The sequence below is a fragment of the Tachypleus tridentatus genome, chromosome 10 (assembly GCF_004210375.1).
Source record: "Tachypleus tridentatus isolate NWPU-2018 chromosome 10, ASM421037v1, whole genome shotgun sequence".
NCBI classification, from domain to species: Eukaryota; Metazoa; Arthropoda; class Merostomata; order Xiphosura; family Limulidae; genus Tachypleus; species Tachypleus tridentatus.
Window position 1 is genome coordinate 55,266,935 of NC_134834.1, and position 17,356 is coordinate 55,284,290.

The window sequence follows — 17,356 nt, forward strand, 5'->3', positions numbered from 1 at the left end:
ACATGCTCATGAATGTGAAATGTGTATGTCTAGTTACATTCTTTAAAAACTTGTACTTTTTAAATTATTATATTATACTAGTTATTGTTTATCGCTTTATACTGCACACATACCTTTAAGTTTGTTCTTTTCGTGATGGCTCCAGAGGAGCGGAACCTGTATGCTGCAGGCTGAGATCAGTCCTTAGCTCTACACAAGAAAAGATGGTGGGGACGATCCTGTCTATTGCTGATGGTTTTTTCAATCTCAACCTGCCTGGCTTGAAACCAACGGAATCCAAAGCAGTGGGATCAGACACAAAACATGAGTGTTTAAAGTGATCTTGACAAAGCTTTGCATGGTGTGAAGGAGTCCAGTTCTTCTTACTGACCATCCGCACCCACTGTCGCCACCTTGCCGGTTCCTTCTCCTTGCACAGAAACGAAAAGAAGCTTTTGCCCGATGCCGAACTGTATTTACAACCATAAGCAACGCAGTGAACCATGTTATCATAAAACAAACATAAGGTAGCAATATCAAGACAAAATTAGTCTCACAAAGATGTAATCCGAAAAAAGCATCGATAGATTTACACCAGCACTGAAAGGAACAAAATGGTCGGCGCGCAAGGAAGCGTGTTTGGCAACTATTACGTCATAGTTGTAAAACGTCATGGAAATAGCCGAACAACCGAGAGGAACTTGAGTTCGAGGACCCGCATATTTTGTTTCATTTTTACTGAAAAACTAAAGTGTTTAAAAATATGGCAACCACACAGGAATTGTACCTAACCAAAATACAGTTTCTAAGGCAATTATTAAATTTGTTGAAAATTCACCTTTAATACACTCTGAGGAAAAGTAAGGTCACTATCAGGCTAACTATATTTCATCATGTTGTGTTTATAGTCAATATTACTTCAAAACAATGCGCCTGTTGTGTTGTAACTTGAAATCAACGTGGTTGTCTTATCTTCGTCAAAGCTCAATATAGAATGGCATTACACAGGGAGCGGCAATACAGCGCATGAGTTTCAGTGCATTCAATAGGTTGCTATGGGACGCATGACACATACTTCCGTCTTAATGAAGACGTTGAGTTCTACAGATCTATGTCTCTTTGATGTTAATTGTTAAGCAACAACGACGATTGTGTTTCCATATTTTACGAATATATGTAGGTAACAATATTGGGGGCTGAGGGGGTTTGGCTCATTTGGGGGGCTCAAGCCCCCCAAGCTCCCCTTGACGCCGCCACTGCTTTCTCGACATTGAGAAAGCATTTGACACGGTGTGGCTTAACGAATTACGCCACTGGTTAACGAAAATGGATTTACCCCAGGGAATTATTCGCTGACAATCTAACTTCCTGAACAATAGAACGTGTAAAGTATATGTGAATGGATCCCACTCAAGGTCCTTTTCACCTGAGGCAGGAGTCCCACAGGGAGGGGGTAGTTAGCCCTATCTTATTTATCATGTATGTGAGTAATATGCCACTGTTGGACCTAAATTTAGGTTTTGCATCATAATTTGCTGATGATGTAGCAGTTTGGAAAAGTGCCCCCACTCCTTCAATAGCAGCAACAAACCTCCAACCAGTCCTGAATAATTTAGAAGAATACTACCAGAAATATAGAATAAAAATAAATATTCCGAAAACCCAAGTAATACTATTCAGCAGATTAAATAAACTGAAAAAAATAGACCCACCAAAGTTATACATGAATGGATCACTTTTACAGACTGCTACTTCTGCTAAAATTTTAGGATACCTTATGATACCAAATTAACGTGGATACAGCATACAAACAATATCCTGATTAGAATCTGGAAAAGAGCAAATTATGCAAGAAGTCTTTCAGGTAAAAATCAAGGTAAATCACCTGATAATATAATAAAAATCTACAAAACATACATTAGACCTATAATAGAATACGCATCTTCTGCCTGGATAAACATAACACACAAACAATTACACAAACTACAAAAAATACAAAATTCAATCTTAACTTCAGTCTATAAAGTGTCACGTAGTACTTCTTCCACATTCATGAACAAGTATCCAAACATAGAGACAATATCTGTAAGACTCTTGCATAATGCACTAAATTATTTTAATAAGAATTGGCATAAAAATGATTTAATGCGTGATCTCGACATAGTCCTAAGTACCTCTCTCCTATAAATATATATTTAAGAAATATAAATCAAGCTGACCACCATGCACTAGACTCTTAAAACTAGTTTTAGTCTATTTATTTTTTAATGTTTTTAATGTATTATTATTTTATTTTTCCGATAAATATATATGGAAAAAGGGAATATATGTATATATAAGTAAAAAAAACGAATAGAAATATAAAAAAAGGAATAGAAGTAAAAAATAATAATAAATGGATAAAGAAAAAAAGGGCAAAACAATACATGGACATTGCCCTGAAAAGGGCCAGAGTACTGTGGGATACTCTGGCCCAAAAGCACTACAACAGCAACAAATTCTTACTGGTAGTCGACATGAAAGCTACATACCCAAATATCTACAAAGAAGCGAGTGAGCAAGGAGTCGGACACAGAGTCAAATACTGCGAGTTTTAGCCTTTGGCTTGTGGAACTTTAACTGAGTGAAATGATATAATGCATGTTTTCGACTTGTCGACATTCAGTTAACGATTTGTTTGTGTGTTTTGGAATTTCGCACAAAGCTACTCGAGGGCTATCTGTGCTATCCGTCCCTAATTTAGCAGTGTAAGACTAGAGGGAAGGCAGCTAGTCATCACCACCCACCGCCAACTCTTGGGCTACTCTTTTACTAACGAATAGTGGGATTGACCGTCACATTATAACGCCCCCACGGCTGGGAGAGCGAGCATGTTTGTCGCGACTCGGGCGCGAACCCGCGACCCTCAGATTACGAAGCACACGCCTTAACGCGCTAGGCCATGCCAGGCCTTCAGTTAACGAGAATGTCATACTATATGCAGAGCATCTGCAAGAAAATGAAAGAAAAAAGTTGCTGTAGAAGAATTACATTTATGAATATTTAAGTCCTTGCATTTAAAAAATTCAAGTGGCATGTCTATACAACCCTCTTACCCGTTAAGCATAAAATATACCTACAAATATGCGTAAAATCAATAAATGATACTACTATGTGTCTTAGCCCTAAAATTGAGTATTCAATAGATTCACATAATGCTAACGACTAAGATTTTAAAGAAAACTACATAAAACAATTTCTATTTTTAGACAATAAGTGTGGGAATCGTGAAAATCCTGGAATGAAGACGTGTAGAGCCTTCTCAGTTTGTTGTTTTACGGTAATTTAGTAGTGGGAAAAATATATTGCAAACAAGTGAAAACAAAAGTCATAAAAACAATTATTATGAATTGTTTGTTTGTAAATTTTATTATTCATATTTAACTAACATAACCAATCAACATCAAATGTTTCACATTTGTTATTTATTATTTTAATCAATCACTTCTTTGCTTTTGGGCTTTCAATTTTCTCTGTTTGTATATCATAATGTGCCTCAGAAAATAACAAGTTAGTAATTGATTAGTACCGTGTCAACCGCTGGGACAACGGTGAGTTTACGTATTTACAAAGCTAAAATCAGGGGCTCTATTCCCTTCTGTAGACACAGCAGATAGTCCAATGGTGGTTTTGCTATAAGAAAATACACAGACACATTAGTATTGTATATTTATCAAAAAAGTAGAATTAGCAGGAGCTACACGACGCCATGGCGTGGCACAAACGAACACTAGCGCCACTGCTTGCGATATTCCATTTTGCGGAACGAATTTCTGCGTAGAATATCGTGTTCGCGCATAGAAGTTATTCAGCAGGTGTGAAGGGAGATCGTATCGTAATATTTGCGTAAGTACCAGTAAAAGGTACATCCTTTTTTTTAAGTTTGTATATGTTTGGTAAGTATTGACGTATTAGGTATATTTACTGGTATTATTAGTAAAGTGTACACTGAAACTGTAAATAAGACGAACGTTACTAAGTAAGGGATGAGGTTACTTTTAATTTTTTTTTAAAGTTATAAATACATATGTAATGAAGTATTTTTAGATCAAAAAGGAGTAAGGTGACACAAAACATAAACTGAGTTTGACGTTGACAAAGCAAACCAGTCAACGAAACTACATCTATAATGTAGCGTTTCAATTTCATATTAACATACTTGTTCAACAGTTTAATTTTTTTTAAAAAAGTTTAAAGTCATAACATTAACACTAGTAACAACGCACAATGATAAAATCATAAACTTTGATGATAATACTTATGATTTCCAAAAGAATAATAATACCATTCCAGTATTAACTTGTACTACTGATACTAATAGTACTAGCGCTAACAAACTCCAAATTTTAGTGTAATATATTCAAGACCATACAAATTACAATTTTAATTTACTTGTCACCCTCAGTAATTGTAATGATAATATTAGCATTGCTTCAGATGCCACTTGCTAGACATTAAGTTTGTAACGTAGCCTACTAGTAGTACTAGTACTGTGTAAGCATCTGTAAGGTGTTCATGTTTTCTAAACTATGCAGGTCATATTTTTAACAATAGTTTCAAGTGTTTGTCCATATCTGCTCTATTTCTATTTAAATATAATGTGTATTTGTTTCTTGTAATAAATGCTATCAAAATTACATGTAAAATTCCAAATTCTCAGTAGAAGCTAGATTCTTATTCTGGGTAATTGTATTTTGTTTTATTTTATCAAAAAAATGTCTGTTGTGCTATTCAGACAAAAAGTAGATTGTATCAAAAGTTCCACATCAGAAGAATATTCTTTTGTACTTGACAGTTTGAAAATTAATATTCAACATAGTGAACTTTTCAATAAAACTGTTAAGGTGTTTTAGAATTAAAGATTTTTAACACTATTAGCTTTACAAAATACTTTAGTGCCATCAGAAAATCTGGATAATATATTACCCAAATAGGCATTCATATTATTGATATAGGTAATGAATAACAACTGTATCAAAACAAAGTTGACATGATGTATAAAATCTCCATTTTTTTTTAACATTTATATAAAGTAAGTTTTTTTTTTTTAATTTTCACTGTTACCATGAAAATGTAAGCTGTGACTATAATTTCTTTTGTAACACCTTTATTATTGTAGATCATTAAGTTCTTGTGCATTTCTACTTTTGGTGATAATCTAAAATATGGAAATTGAAGATTTTCATCAGCATGAAGGTGGTGAGTTAGTTTTGATTGTAATATAAAGAGGTTATAAATATGTCATATTAGTTTGGTTTGTATTAATATGTTTATCTTCATATTCTGCTTCATGCTATATTTTCTAGCTTTTGATTGTTCTATTGTTGTTTACCTGATGCAAGGTGAAAGTGTTATTTAAGTTCCAACTAAATTTACAATTTATTCAAAACTACTTCAGCTGTTGATATTGTGAAAATTTGATATCCATTTTGATGTAGATCACCAGAGAGTTCATTTTAATGAGGCATCAGATACTTTTGGCCATGATGCAGACATCATTGTTCATCGTGTGAATGACTCTCATATTAATATCCATGTGGGATTTTTACAGGTAAGTAATTTGATCATCAGTTATTCTTTGAAAGTTGGAAGATTTGTTAAGCTTGGGATACTTTTTAGCTAAAAAAAGGCATAGTTTGTTATCACTTACCAGAAAAAGGCTTAAAATATTTATTTATTTAACAAAAAAGTTAGCAAAGATAACAATCAAAATTAATACAATATATATGCTTAAAAGTATAAAAAAGTCACATTAATTAGCAGTCCAGTGTTTATCATGCTACACTATGAACTTGAGGTTCTATAGTTCAAGAACCATTACCACTGAAATAAACTGCATTTTGGGATTGGATGCATTATGAGAGTGACAAACAACTCCTGCTATGCAAATAAAGCTTAAGAGTTTGAAGTGGGTGGTGTGGACTAGCTGCTTTCTCTTTGGTTTACTGCTTATAAATTAGGGATGGCTAAAGCAGATGATCACTGAATTATTCCCCAAAATGTAATAGACAACTTTTTATGAAGCACATAAAGTATTAAAAGTAAAGTATTTAAAATGGAAACAGTTTGAAGAAACCAACAGATGTGATAGAACCACAGAATTAAAGACTTTAAACAGAAGATGCTATTTTAATACAGGTTGTTTGTTGCTTATTTCTACCTTGAACCTTGTTTTAAGGGAAAATAAAACTTTTTGGTACCTTTACTACGAATTTCATTTTATTTGTCAAGTGCATGAAAAAAAATTCATACAAATTCTAAGAAATTGTGAGTTAAAACAAGGAAGAATATGTAATAATACCACCCATACCCAGTTATGATGAAGCCTTTTATGCAAATATCAGGGGTCATTAAGCCACCTAGGATATGACAGACATAGTAGTGGTGCAGGTGCTATTTATATAATCAATTACACAAAGATAAATTGTAATTGTTTTAACTCCTATAACTAAAATATTAAGTAGACTTGTTTAAAACTTGATTTCTTTTTAATTTTCAGATTTACCATAAATACGAAATATCCTTTGTGTTTGACAGTAGAGAGACAGCTGGACCACTTGCTGTAAGTAATCAGAATCCTTCAAATCTGAACTTGAGAGTCACTAAACTATATCCAGTGAATGGAAAGCATGATAATTCAGGTAGTTTGCTTTCATTAATGATTATTTTTGAGTGACTTTAGTTGCTCTACTTAAAACATTTTTTTGTTTATTTATTGTTGATGTATTAAATACCTAATGTTATCAGGGCAATCATTAACAGCTATATTTCATCAGTTGCTATTGAGAATATTCCTTTTATTCAGTTTTTATAAATGTTATTTTGTAAGGAAGGTGGCAACAATAAAAAGACAAAAATTAACATTTATTTTCCAGTTTCTAATGTAAACCTTTTATTATTTCATAACTGATAAAATGATACAATTAGATTAACCATTCACTGTACACTTCATATAGTGTTAAATAGTAAGAAATTATGATTGGTGTAAGTTGTGTTTTCTTGTTAAGGGTACTTTCTTGCATAAATATATGGGTAAAAAAATAGTGGAGAGTTCTTACTATGATTATACCCTTTGTTTAACCCTCTTGTATATACTTGTTTAATATTTAGCTTAAAATTTCTAAAATCATGTGAGATGGCTGCCTTTATCCTTTGTTTATAAATAAAAGTCACAATGTTCAGTGTTTGTTTGTGTGAAGCCCTAGATGTGTTATAGAACATAAACTGCAGTATTTAATCCTTCAAGACTGTTCTTGAATGCACGCACTGCTTGAGAAAAGTAAAAAAAATTAAATCATGCTTTGATACACAGAAAATCATCAGCATTCACTTTTAAAACTCCCATAATGTTCTGGAACCTACTACTGCTGATTGCAATTCATTCCACAAGAGAAAAGAATTTTAAAGAAATCTTAACCTATCCCTGTGGAATAATCCTTCTATTTCTGGAACCTTTATAGTAAATATCTGCTGAACCTTTTTCAATAAGTCAGAATCTTCCCTAAGATAAGGAGATTGAAACTGTACACAGTATTCCAAGAAAGGCCTAAAACTGATTAGTACAGAGGGATGATTACCCCTTTTTGATTGTAATCAATATGTTTATAAATATATCCTAAACTACTATTAGCTTTATTGCTAAGAAAAGAATACTTCTTGGATGGTTTGAAGACATATCCATTGCTATGCCAAGACTCTTTTCTTCAGCCATGTTCTTCATTTGGTTCCTTTCTATATTATATGTGGTATCTGAATTATAATACCCAAATTTATTAACTTGTACTAATTGATATCAGTGTTACTATAATTAAACTTCATTTGCTAACTATTTGTCTGATTTATCAGTTGATTCAAACCATTCTGTGATATCTCAACATCCTCAATACAGCAAGGAATATCTAATATTTTAATATCAACAGCAGATTTTACAGCTTTACTTATTTATGCCCTTATGAATATTATTGATGTAAATAATAAAAAACTAAAGACACAATTGCTGATCCTTGAAATACTCCACTATTAACATAGTAACAATGATCCAGTTTGACTGGATTTATTTAATAATATTCTGCTTTCTCCCATGCAAACCTTTCCTATTACACCTTAAACTTCAGTAGTATTGTAGAATAACAACAGCTTTTGCAAGTAAAATTCTTCACTAGGGCCTGGCAGTATAAAGACCATGCATTCTGTCATCAAGATGGTGCCATTTTCAGTTGAGACATTTTAGTTCCACAATGATCCCACTCGGGAGACAATGCTTGACAGATAGACCATCACTGCAATTGTATGCCATCACCAGACTTTGGATTTCCCCATATCTCTCTAATCTACTAAAAATAAGGAACTGCAAATAGACAGTAAAATCAACATTATACTTGTAACTGACTCAGGAGCAGTACTGCATAAAGTTCTAAATGGTTGATTCACAGATAGATGGGAGAACAGAAAGCAATCATGTTGAGACCATCACCTGAAGATATGTGCCAGACCATACATGTATAAAGCTAAAAGAAGAAGCTAACTCTCACAGGAGAAGCCCCTTTATCAAATTCAGCACACTTGTACTAGCATATCAACATTCAAAGGGAATGACTGTTGGAAAACAAAATACTGTATGGTATAGCTAGGAAAAACAAAATATGGGAAGTTAATAGATTATTATAGTAACACCAGTAAAACAACTTTTTTTATATCCTGCAAAGCAGTCAACAAGCACATGATGGATCAGTTAACTAATCTTTCCCAAACCTTCACCATTGTAATTTTCTTACTAATCTTTTTGTGTGGCACTTTAGCAAAGGCTTTAGAAAAAAAAAGTTACACCTAATCAACACTTTTTTCAAATAAAAATTAATATAATTTAAAAAAAGTTAAACTTTGATGGATTTTTAAGGCAAGGTGATTTTCTTTTGGTGAATATTTGTTGACCATAATTATGATATCAGCTTTTGTTCTGTTTATAAAAGGTGGATAACAACATGGTTTGGATTAGTTTTCAGCCAAAGAAACATAAATGTTATTGGTCACTGACACCATCCAATGGGTAAATTAGTACTAATGGTCAATTATTGGCAGCAACCACTTGGGTTTAAGAAGCTGATGCTGAGATCAATGTATCAAAAATATCTTAAAATTATTATGTTTAAGATAAAAGAAGTCTTACTTGTTAAGCTAATTTGTTTTGTTTCTGATCACATTCATTATTACAAACCTCGAAAAAATTGTCAATTACATTTGATGAAGAACCTATTGAGGTATGTTAGATACTTTAAAAAAAATAGTGCCATAGCAGTAGGTTTAGAGAGAAATAAAAAAAATGGTTCAGACTCTTGCAAAGATTAATATTTATATTGAACTTTTATGAGATAAAAATTAAATTTATGTATTACTGGAAAGTATGTTATACTTCTTTATTTCTTGCACAACAATTTTAATGTTACAACATAACATCTTTGTCAAGACTAATGTCAATGTCTCTGCTGCCACAAACTAACTAGGATCTAATGGGCTGTTCATTATTTCATTATTTGAGTTTTGTTTCATTTAAAACATACATTATACTGAATATAAAATATTTATATCATTATTGTGTGTAATTTTTATTAATTTATTACAATATATGTACTGGTCAGCTTAATTTTATTCAGTTGCCAAATAGTATTTGAATAAATTATTGACTATGAAGCTTGCTTTATGCAGAAGATATGTGATAATTATTTTGTTTTATTTATGTCCTTTACATCAGTGCCAGACTATCCACACACAGCCTGCATAACACACTTGTAATTATCATTGAATATTACATTACTACAGGCAAAATTATCTCACATCAGACAAATGGTAGTATGTTTAAGAGTCATCATGAGAAAACAAATTTAAGTGTTCTGTGGGGTAGGAATTGTTATAAATAAATCATTTGTGGAACAGTTCAGAAAGCAATGAATATAAGTAATTCAAAAAGAGAATAAAGCACAAAACTCAAATTGTAAAATAACTTTAAGTGATTTAAGAAAACAAGCTTGGCATATAGATGGCTAAGCTACTCAAACCATCAATTTGTCACTAGTTGTAAAGCAAACAGAATTTCTAAAACATACTTATAATCTGCTGACAACACAGTTCTCATTCTCCAGGGTTTCTGCTCTTTGTTCACCTAAGCATTGTGAATGCTTGCTATAATCTTTTATACCCCATACGAATGCCTTTAGGTAAAATTCTCCATCAACCTCAATGTGCCCTCTATCTAGGTACTGCATATAAGCACCTCCTTATTCAGATAATGTAATCAATTTTTCTCAACAAAGCATTTGTCACGGGTTTCTATCAACAGGAGTGTTGTAATTTTGAATGGACATTTCTATGGTTATATTTTTGTTTATCTATAAACTACTTTAAAAAATTTTAACAATGGGTATGAATTCCTGAGTTAATGTTTCTACTACAAAGGTCAAACAGACCTCTACCACTTCTGCTATCTCAGTTGAAGTTGTCTATGGTATGATCTCATCTCTTACAAGATGGAGATATATATGAGACTGAGGGTGTTGCTCCAGGTGGTTGTGAGGCAAGTATCTTGGGAACAACTCTTGAGAACTTAGACTCCATTTTTCTGGTTTTTTCTTTTACTACATCAACCTCATGGGATCATTCAGATCAGCCACCTCCAGTCTATTTTATTTTCTTCAGTTGGTTACTTAGGTGTGTGAGATTTTGTGGTTTCTCCTGTTATATTTGACTCTACTCATTCCTTGTTAACAGAAAGCATGTCAAGTGATTACTATGTTTTCCTCTTCTTCCTGATATTTGCAGTTCAGGCTGGGAGGTGTGCTGCTCAGTTATATGATTGGATAGCTATGCCTTGTCCCCCATGTTTATTGGATCAACATACTTAGATTATCAGCAAATTGACCCTCTTTTGGACCTGTGGGGCTCTAGATTGGTACCTGTGATCACTTTAAGCAGATCAGTTTTCTCAAACTTGTCTTACTCTTATGACTGTCTTGAGTTACTTATCTTCAATCCAGCTTTTGTCTGAAATCTATCAACATTCCAGTCAGCAGTTTGAGGACAAGTTGGGAATTTTGCTGACATTTACATCAGTCAGATTGTCTTTTTAAGTTCTTTCTTTGGTTTCCTGGTTGGTTTGTTGTTGGAATTTATTGAATGTAGAAGCTTTGTTAGAAAGGATTCATTTTGCATATTCTACCCATAGGGAGTTATGGGAAGCCCCTTTTCTCTGTCCAGTGTTATTTGCAAGAGTTCCAGAGACATTACATTCCCAAATTGACTTTCAATACATTTCTTAGTGTAAAAATATGTAGTTTGAAATTTTACTGTTTTGCACATTTCATTTATAAAGGCAAATACATTTTACACACACATTACTGTGTAGAGTGTTAGGACAAGAGAATATTTTGTCATTCTTCCCATTTTATGGGGCTAATCCTCCTATGCCATTATATAATGTAAATTTAAATACTATGGTAATACTTCACTGATTCTTGTTAACAGATGAATGAGACAAGGTGAGAATACCTATAATTCTTTAAAATTCCTATATGTTTGCAGCAAGTGCACATTATAAGGATTCTGCTTCAATTAACATACTGATAAGATTTAGGGTCTCAGATAGCTGCCTTGGTACCCATGCAGTGTCTTGACTATATAGGGAGAAGCTAGCATATTATACTGGTACATTCTAGAAGAAATAAATTTAATAGCATTTCACATGATATTGGGGAGACAGTGTAATGATTTGGGGGTACTATTCTACTGAGAAAATGCAAGATACTTGCAAAATATATTGGAGTAATGAACCAATGCAAGTACCATCAGGTACTGATCCATCATGGTATACCCAGTAATTTGTGTATTTATTGGTAAAGGATTCTACTATCACAAAAATAATACCCCAAACACTCATTCAACCTGTGGAGAAATTACTTAGCTGAGATAGAAACTGCTAGAGTCATTCAAATAATGCAGTGGCTCCCTACAGAGCTCTGATCTCTATCCAGTTGATCAGGTCTGGGACTTGATAGATCAAAAACTTAACAGATCAAAGGTTACTTCCAAAAAAACATTATAGGAGTGTATTAGGGACACTTGAAAGACTGTCTGCAGTTATTAAAGCAAAAGGGGGATGCATACAGTATTAATTCTTTGCTGAACAAAAGCACTTCCACTGAGTTTTTGTTGTACTAAATACAAAGATTAATAAAAGTTTAATGTTTCACCTGTTATTCAACTTCCATTGTTCTTTGAAAGTTACCTGAAATCTAATTCTTGACTTTGTCTTAACACTTTTGCACAGTACTGTATGGTTACACAAAAATATTTGAAATATTATATATGTAAAAATGGCTGGTATGGGTAGAGGAAGCAGTGACGATGACCAAAGAAGGTCAAAATGTTGTTTGCTCCTCTATATAGTGCTTTCTCTACCCATACCAGCCATTTTTACATATAAAATTTTCTCTACAAATGGGTTTTCTCATCATCACAAACATTTGAAATATGTTTAGAATTAATGTTCAAAGTAAATTTTCAATGTAGAAAGATAATTTATTTGTAACTGTAATTATCAACTTTGTCAAAATTTTCTAATAGTTAAACTGGTGTGTGTATGTGTATACATACATCTATTAAAAATCAGAAATCTGAGAACATGAAAAAATGCTGCAAAATGTGCTATTGGAATGAAGTTTATGAACTATGTATAGAAATAATTTTATTTTTTTAAGATTCTCCTCAAAATTCTCCTACATTTATGTACATTTTTCTTCTAGAAAAACCATATGAAATAACCTTGGAATTCTTTGCATACAAGGAGAAGTTAATTCGTGAACAAATAGTGTTAGAAGCTTGTGACAGTTCAAGATGTACTATAACACTTCTAATTCATGCTCAAGTTCTTGGTATGTTAAAAGTATTTATCAGTGATATGTAATTGTTACATTCTTGATAAGATAAAATTATTTTAGTTTGTTATTACAAAAGTGTGTGCACTCAGTAAAGATAATTCTGTTAAATGGAACAGGATATGATACAGTATGTTTTAATATTACTACTGTTTAAGTTCAATTCTGTTTTGTTTTTCTCCTTGCAGGTAAAGGCAAAGGGACCCCATTTTTGAAGAATGGTGTCCATTGCATTGGTTATGAATTGGTTAAAGAAGGATCAGAGCATAGTGACTGAGAGCTTAGTTACGTCAGTGAACTATTAATCCATGTATTGGTTACACTTGTTAACTCAGGTAAATAATATGAGCTTATGTAGGGATATTTATAGCTTGCATGGCTATTTAGTCAGGAACTTTTAGAAAAGAAAAAGGAGTGTACTGTTTGTATCTGACATTCTGTGGCTTTTTGGAAATAATTGAAATTATCCCTAGTAAGAGACTGTAGGTTTTGATATTGGATTCAAAAGCTTCATGCTTATTTTAAGTTGTATCTAAATTTTCCAGCAAAGTATACATTATGCTCCTTTATTTCAAAAATTAAAATAATATAATTCATAATGTGCTGTAGTACTGTTTCACATATAATACAGTACAATACATCTCTTTGAATTAGCTTCATTGTATAAAATCCTTACCATATAAGGAGTTTTTATTAATTTTTTCATAGTTTGTGAATAGGCAGTTTATGACTCATTTTAATAGCACACATCCAAGTATATTTAATTTGTAGGTAACTAGTCCTATTTGTCGAGACATTTATATATTTCATGTACTCATCATATTTAATTGTTGAAATACTCAAAACATTAGTTATGCATCAATGAATCCAGTAGTGTGATAAGTTCTGGTTCCATCATGGCATTTTCTTTGTGTGCGTATGTGTAGAATGAAATCAGAAAAACCAGAGTATTAAATGGACAATTTTGTAACCACATTAGGAACCTTTATAATTTTTATCATATTTCTGAACCTTGCCACTTTGCACTCAGGGCAGGTACACTGCTCTCTCTCCCTGTCCTAATTATGGCTCTGCAGAAACTTACAAGGTGTTAAATAGAATTAATGTTGTTGTTTTGCTTTTGTTATTGAATAATATTTTCAGAAGTATTAACATTTTGGTCAGTCCTGAATAAGACATGTTAATATATAAAATTTTGTAATTATAATCAAAACTATATATACTGTTGAAAATATGGAAATTTAGAGTTAGAGTTGATAATTGTTGATGAAGAATATGGTAGATTATTGTGTATTTTGCACAGTTTTGTATTTCTTAATTACTTGCTATTTACTGTTGTACTCTGGTGGCTATCAGTTGCTGTATAACTAAACTTTACAGATGTAATCACTTTAAACTGTTTAGTCATCATGACTGAAAAGTCAAAGGCCGGTATAGTTGTGCTGTGGCTCACATAAGTCACATAGTTAAAATGCTCTTGAATGCTACCTGGGCATCAAATGTCTACCCTCTGCCATCCAATCAAGCAAGCAATATATTCATGATTTATTTTCAGCTTATCAAGAAAATTATGTAAATCTTAATCCTACAAAACTGCAAACAGTTCGTGTTTTCTTTAGACAAAGCGTGATGACTAAATAAGATAATTTTAAAAATAAAACTAGGTAATATTTTTCTGCTGTTAATGTCTCAGAAATATTTTTTTGTTAAAAGTAACCTCACAATACAAGTGAACCGAGTTAGGACCAGTTAGAAAAATTAATCAGAATAACTAGAAACAAATACTGGCATAAAAATAATTTAGTCCTTTTCCAGCATCCATGAAAATCTAATGATTTACAAGTAAATTATAGGTAAATATTATGCTTTAATGCTATTGGAAATTTACAGATTCTGTTTTCAAAGTTAAATTTTTCGAGCCCCAAGTTGAGTGTGAGAGGGTGTCACTTAAGCTGTATTTTAATATTACCAGAATAACATACATAAACATGGGGTTTAGCTTTTCAGACATGCTAGTTTTATATTTATCGGATCATTTTCAAACACTTTTTGTAATGTTAAACACCAGTGACAATCAGTTATTTGATATATATATTTGTAAGGTTACCTTTATCTCTGAATAGTAGCTGCAGTGATAACTGTGCATTACTGCTCAATTTTATTACATCTTCAAGGTACTGAATGACACTTTTTAGGGTATTTAAGGAAATAAGCATGTTTTTAAATGTAACCTTTGCAGTGCCAAATTGTGTTTCATAATGTTACAATGAAATAAGACCAAAGAATTGAGGTGTTTTGAAATATAGTTTTAAAATCTTAATAACAAAAACTATCTTGACATTATTAGCCATTTTTAGTAAGTTTTTCTCTTAATTATTTTATCTTGAATTATAGACAAGAATATTGGTCAGGATTGTGTTAATTTTATTTTAAAAATTAAATTGAAGTAAACAGATATTTACTTACTGTATTCTTGTTGAATTATAACATCCTAAGTAAAATTTTGGTATTACAATATGGTCAATAAGTAACTGTTTTGTGCATTTTTTTTACTATCTAAGAAGATAAAATAATAGCTTAACATTGTATTAAATGTTTTATTCTGATTGAAACTGGGGTCTGAAAATTTGGTTATTTCACAAGTTTATTTCTTTTCATGTGAAAAACTGGTTTATATTATCTCCCTGTTTTTCACATGCTCACATATTTCATACATTTAGTCTGTTCTTAAATGTATATGTAACTGTGATATGGTAGTCTTAGTTCATGTTAAGAAATTGACAAAAACCAGTTTTGAACTTTAGTAAGAAATGTAACAAAATTATTGCAACTGTACAAGATGAGCAAGATGATTAACTTAACTTTCTTAATACCATTGAGTAGCCTAAGAATCCTTATGAAAGTTGCATACAGTGCTATAGGAACAGCAAAGTAAGATTGGTAAAAAGTATTAAATCTTATTGTGATATAATATCTCGCATATGCCAGTTACCAGATCATACTTTGTCATCATAAGGCATTATATAACAGAAAAATTGATACAAAGTTATACCTCTGTGCTCTTATATGAAGAGCATTTACATTTAAATTATGTAAGATTGAACCATTTACCTTCATAATACTTGCCAAATTAATCATTAAGAACCCACAAAACCACCTAAACATTCATCTTTCAACAAACTATTTAATTAACTTTTAGCTCACATTGCATTTAGTTAGTAGGAAAGCAGTATTTGATATCCCCATCTGTGGTGTTTTTTCTAAACCCAGTTCTTTTTGTGACCATCAGATTGTGTTGTATGCAGAATACACATTCATTTTAAAATAAAGAAAAATCTGTATATATAATATTTCTGTGGCATATAAATAGTAAATAATTTGTCTACTGTGATTTTGTTCATCTATAGAAAAAGAAACTGTACAGAAAACATCTTTTTTCAGACCTGTTTGTAACATTCGTTTAGGTAGGGTTGACCTAGGAATAAAAAACTGACTCTAGCATAAGACAGGTGCCATATGGTATGCTGTAAATCGATATAAACTGACTTGCAGCTACCGCATTGTGTGCAATGTTTTATATAGAGGAATACTTTTAAACACTGTTAACACAGATCTTGTCTAAGTTTCAATTATGCAGTCAGTAGCCAAATCCAGACCTAGTTTGTTGTTTCTTCTCTGTAAGATCAGAAATATTCTCAGCTGCACTTTCACATTTAAGAGTAATTTGAAGTTTACATTAATCAAGTTAATAGTCATAAGTGTTTCCACTGTCAGGTAGGTTGCTACCTAGTACAAATATACTATTTGTGCTTTAATTCATTGGATAGGTACAAAAATATTGACTTAGACCTGTAAATATTAATGAAAAAAGTGAAACATTGGGACAGGTGTTTCACTACACTACCATTTATATTTTTATAATTTTTAACAGTGAATTGCAAAAATTTCAGTCGTGTTTTCCAATGTTCAGATCATGATTTAGATATAGTTATTTTATACTATAAAGAATGTATTAGTTGGTATAATTGCAGATTTTTTTGGCTTGGTTAAATTATTGAAATTTACCATTTTTCCACTTTGATGAATCGGTATGTTTTTATAAAAATTTTGTTGAAATTTTAATATTCAATCTGCTCACTGCTGTATTTACAAATCTTAATAAAAACCTTGAACTTAAAACTCTGAATAGTTTGTCTGTTTATGAATAAATCATTAAAAATTGACATACTTTTGTTCATTTCCAGTCTGTTGTTCTATTTATACCACACACTGATGCAACTGTCATTCCATTTCTCATCACTAACAGATGTACCCATGTGATATATGTGGCGAGGGGTTTATGAGTGTTAAGAAATAATTTGTTGATTTTATAGAGAGGGTAATTTGTTTCACTGTCTTGATTATTTAAATAGAAT

The 17,356-nt window shown here is 31.8% G+C and overlaps 1 protein-coding gene across 2 annotated transcripts; it reads left to right on the forward strand.

Annotated features, from left to right (window-relative positions):
* The first annotated feature begins 3,729 nt into the window (after positions 1–3,729).
* Positions 3,730–17,120, forward strand: LOC143229319 (adipose-secreted signaling protein-like). Of its 2 annotated transcripts, none has more exons than XM_076461500.1 (6): positions 3,730–3,864; positions 5,138–5,217; positions 5,457–5,569; positions 6,518–6,659; positions 12,810–12,938; positions 13,130–17,120. In XM_076461500.1, the coding sequence occupies exons 2-6, from the start codon at positions 5,184–5,186 to the stop codon at positions 13,216–13,218; spliced, it is 507 nt and encodes a 168-aa protein (XP_076317615.1). In that variant the 5' UTR covers positions 3,730–3,864; positions 5,138–5,183; the 3' UTR covers positions 13,219–17,120. The 2 variants fall into 2 exon arrangements, with proteins under 2 accessions (XP_076317615.1, XP_076317616.1); XM_076461501.1 differs by having other exon boundaries at positions 3,775–3,914.
* Positions 17,121–17,356: the final 236 nt, after the last annotated feature.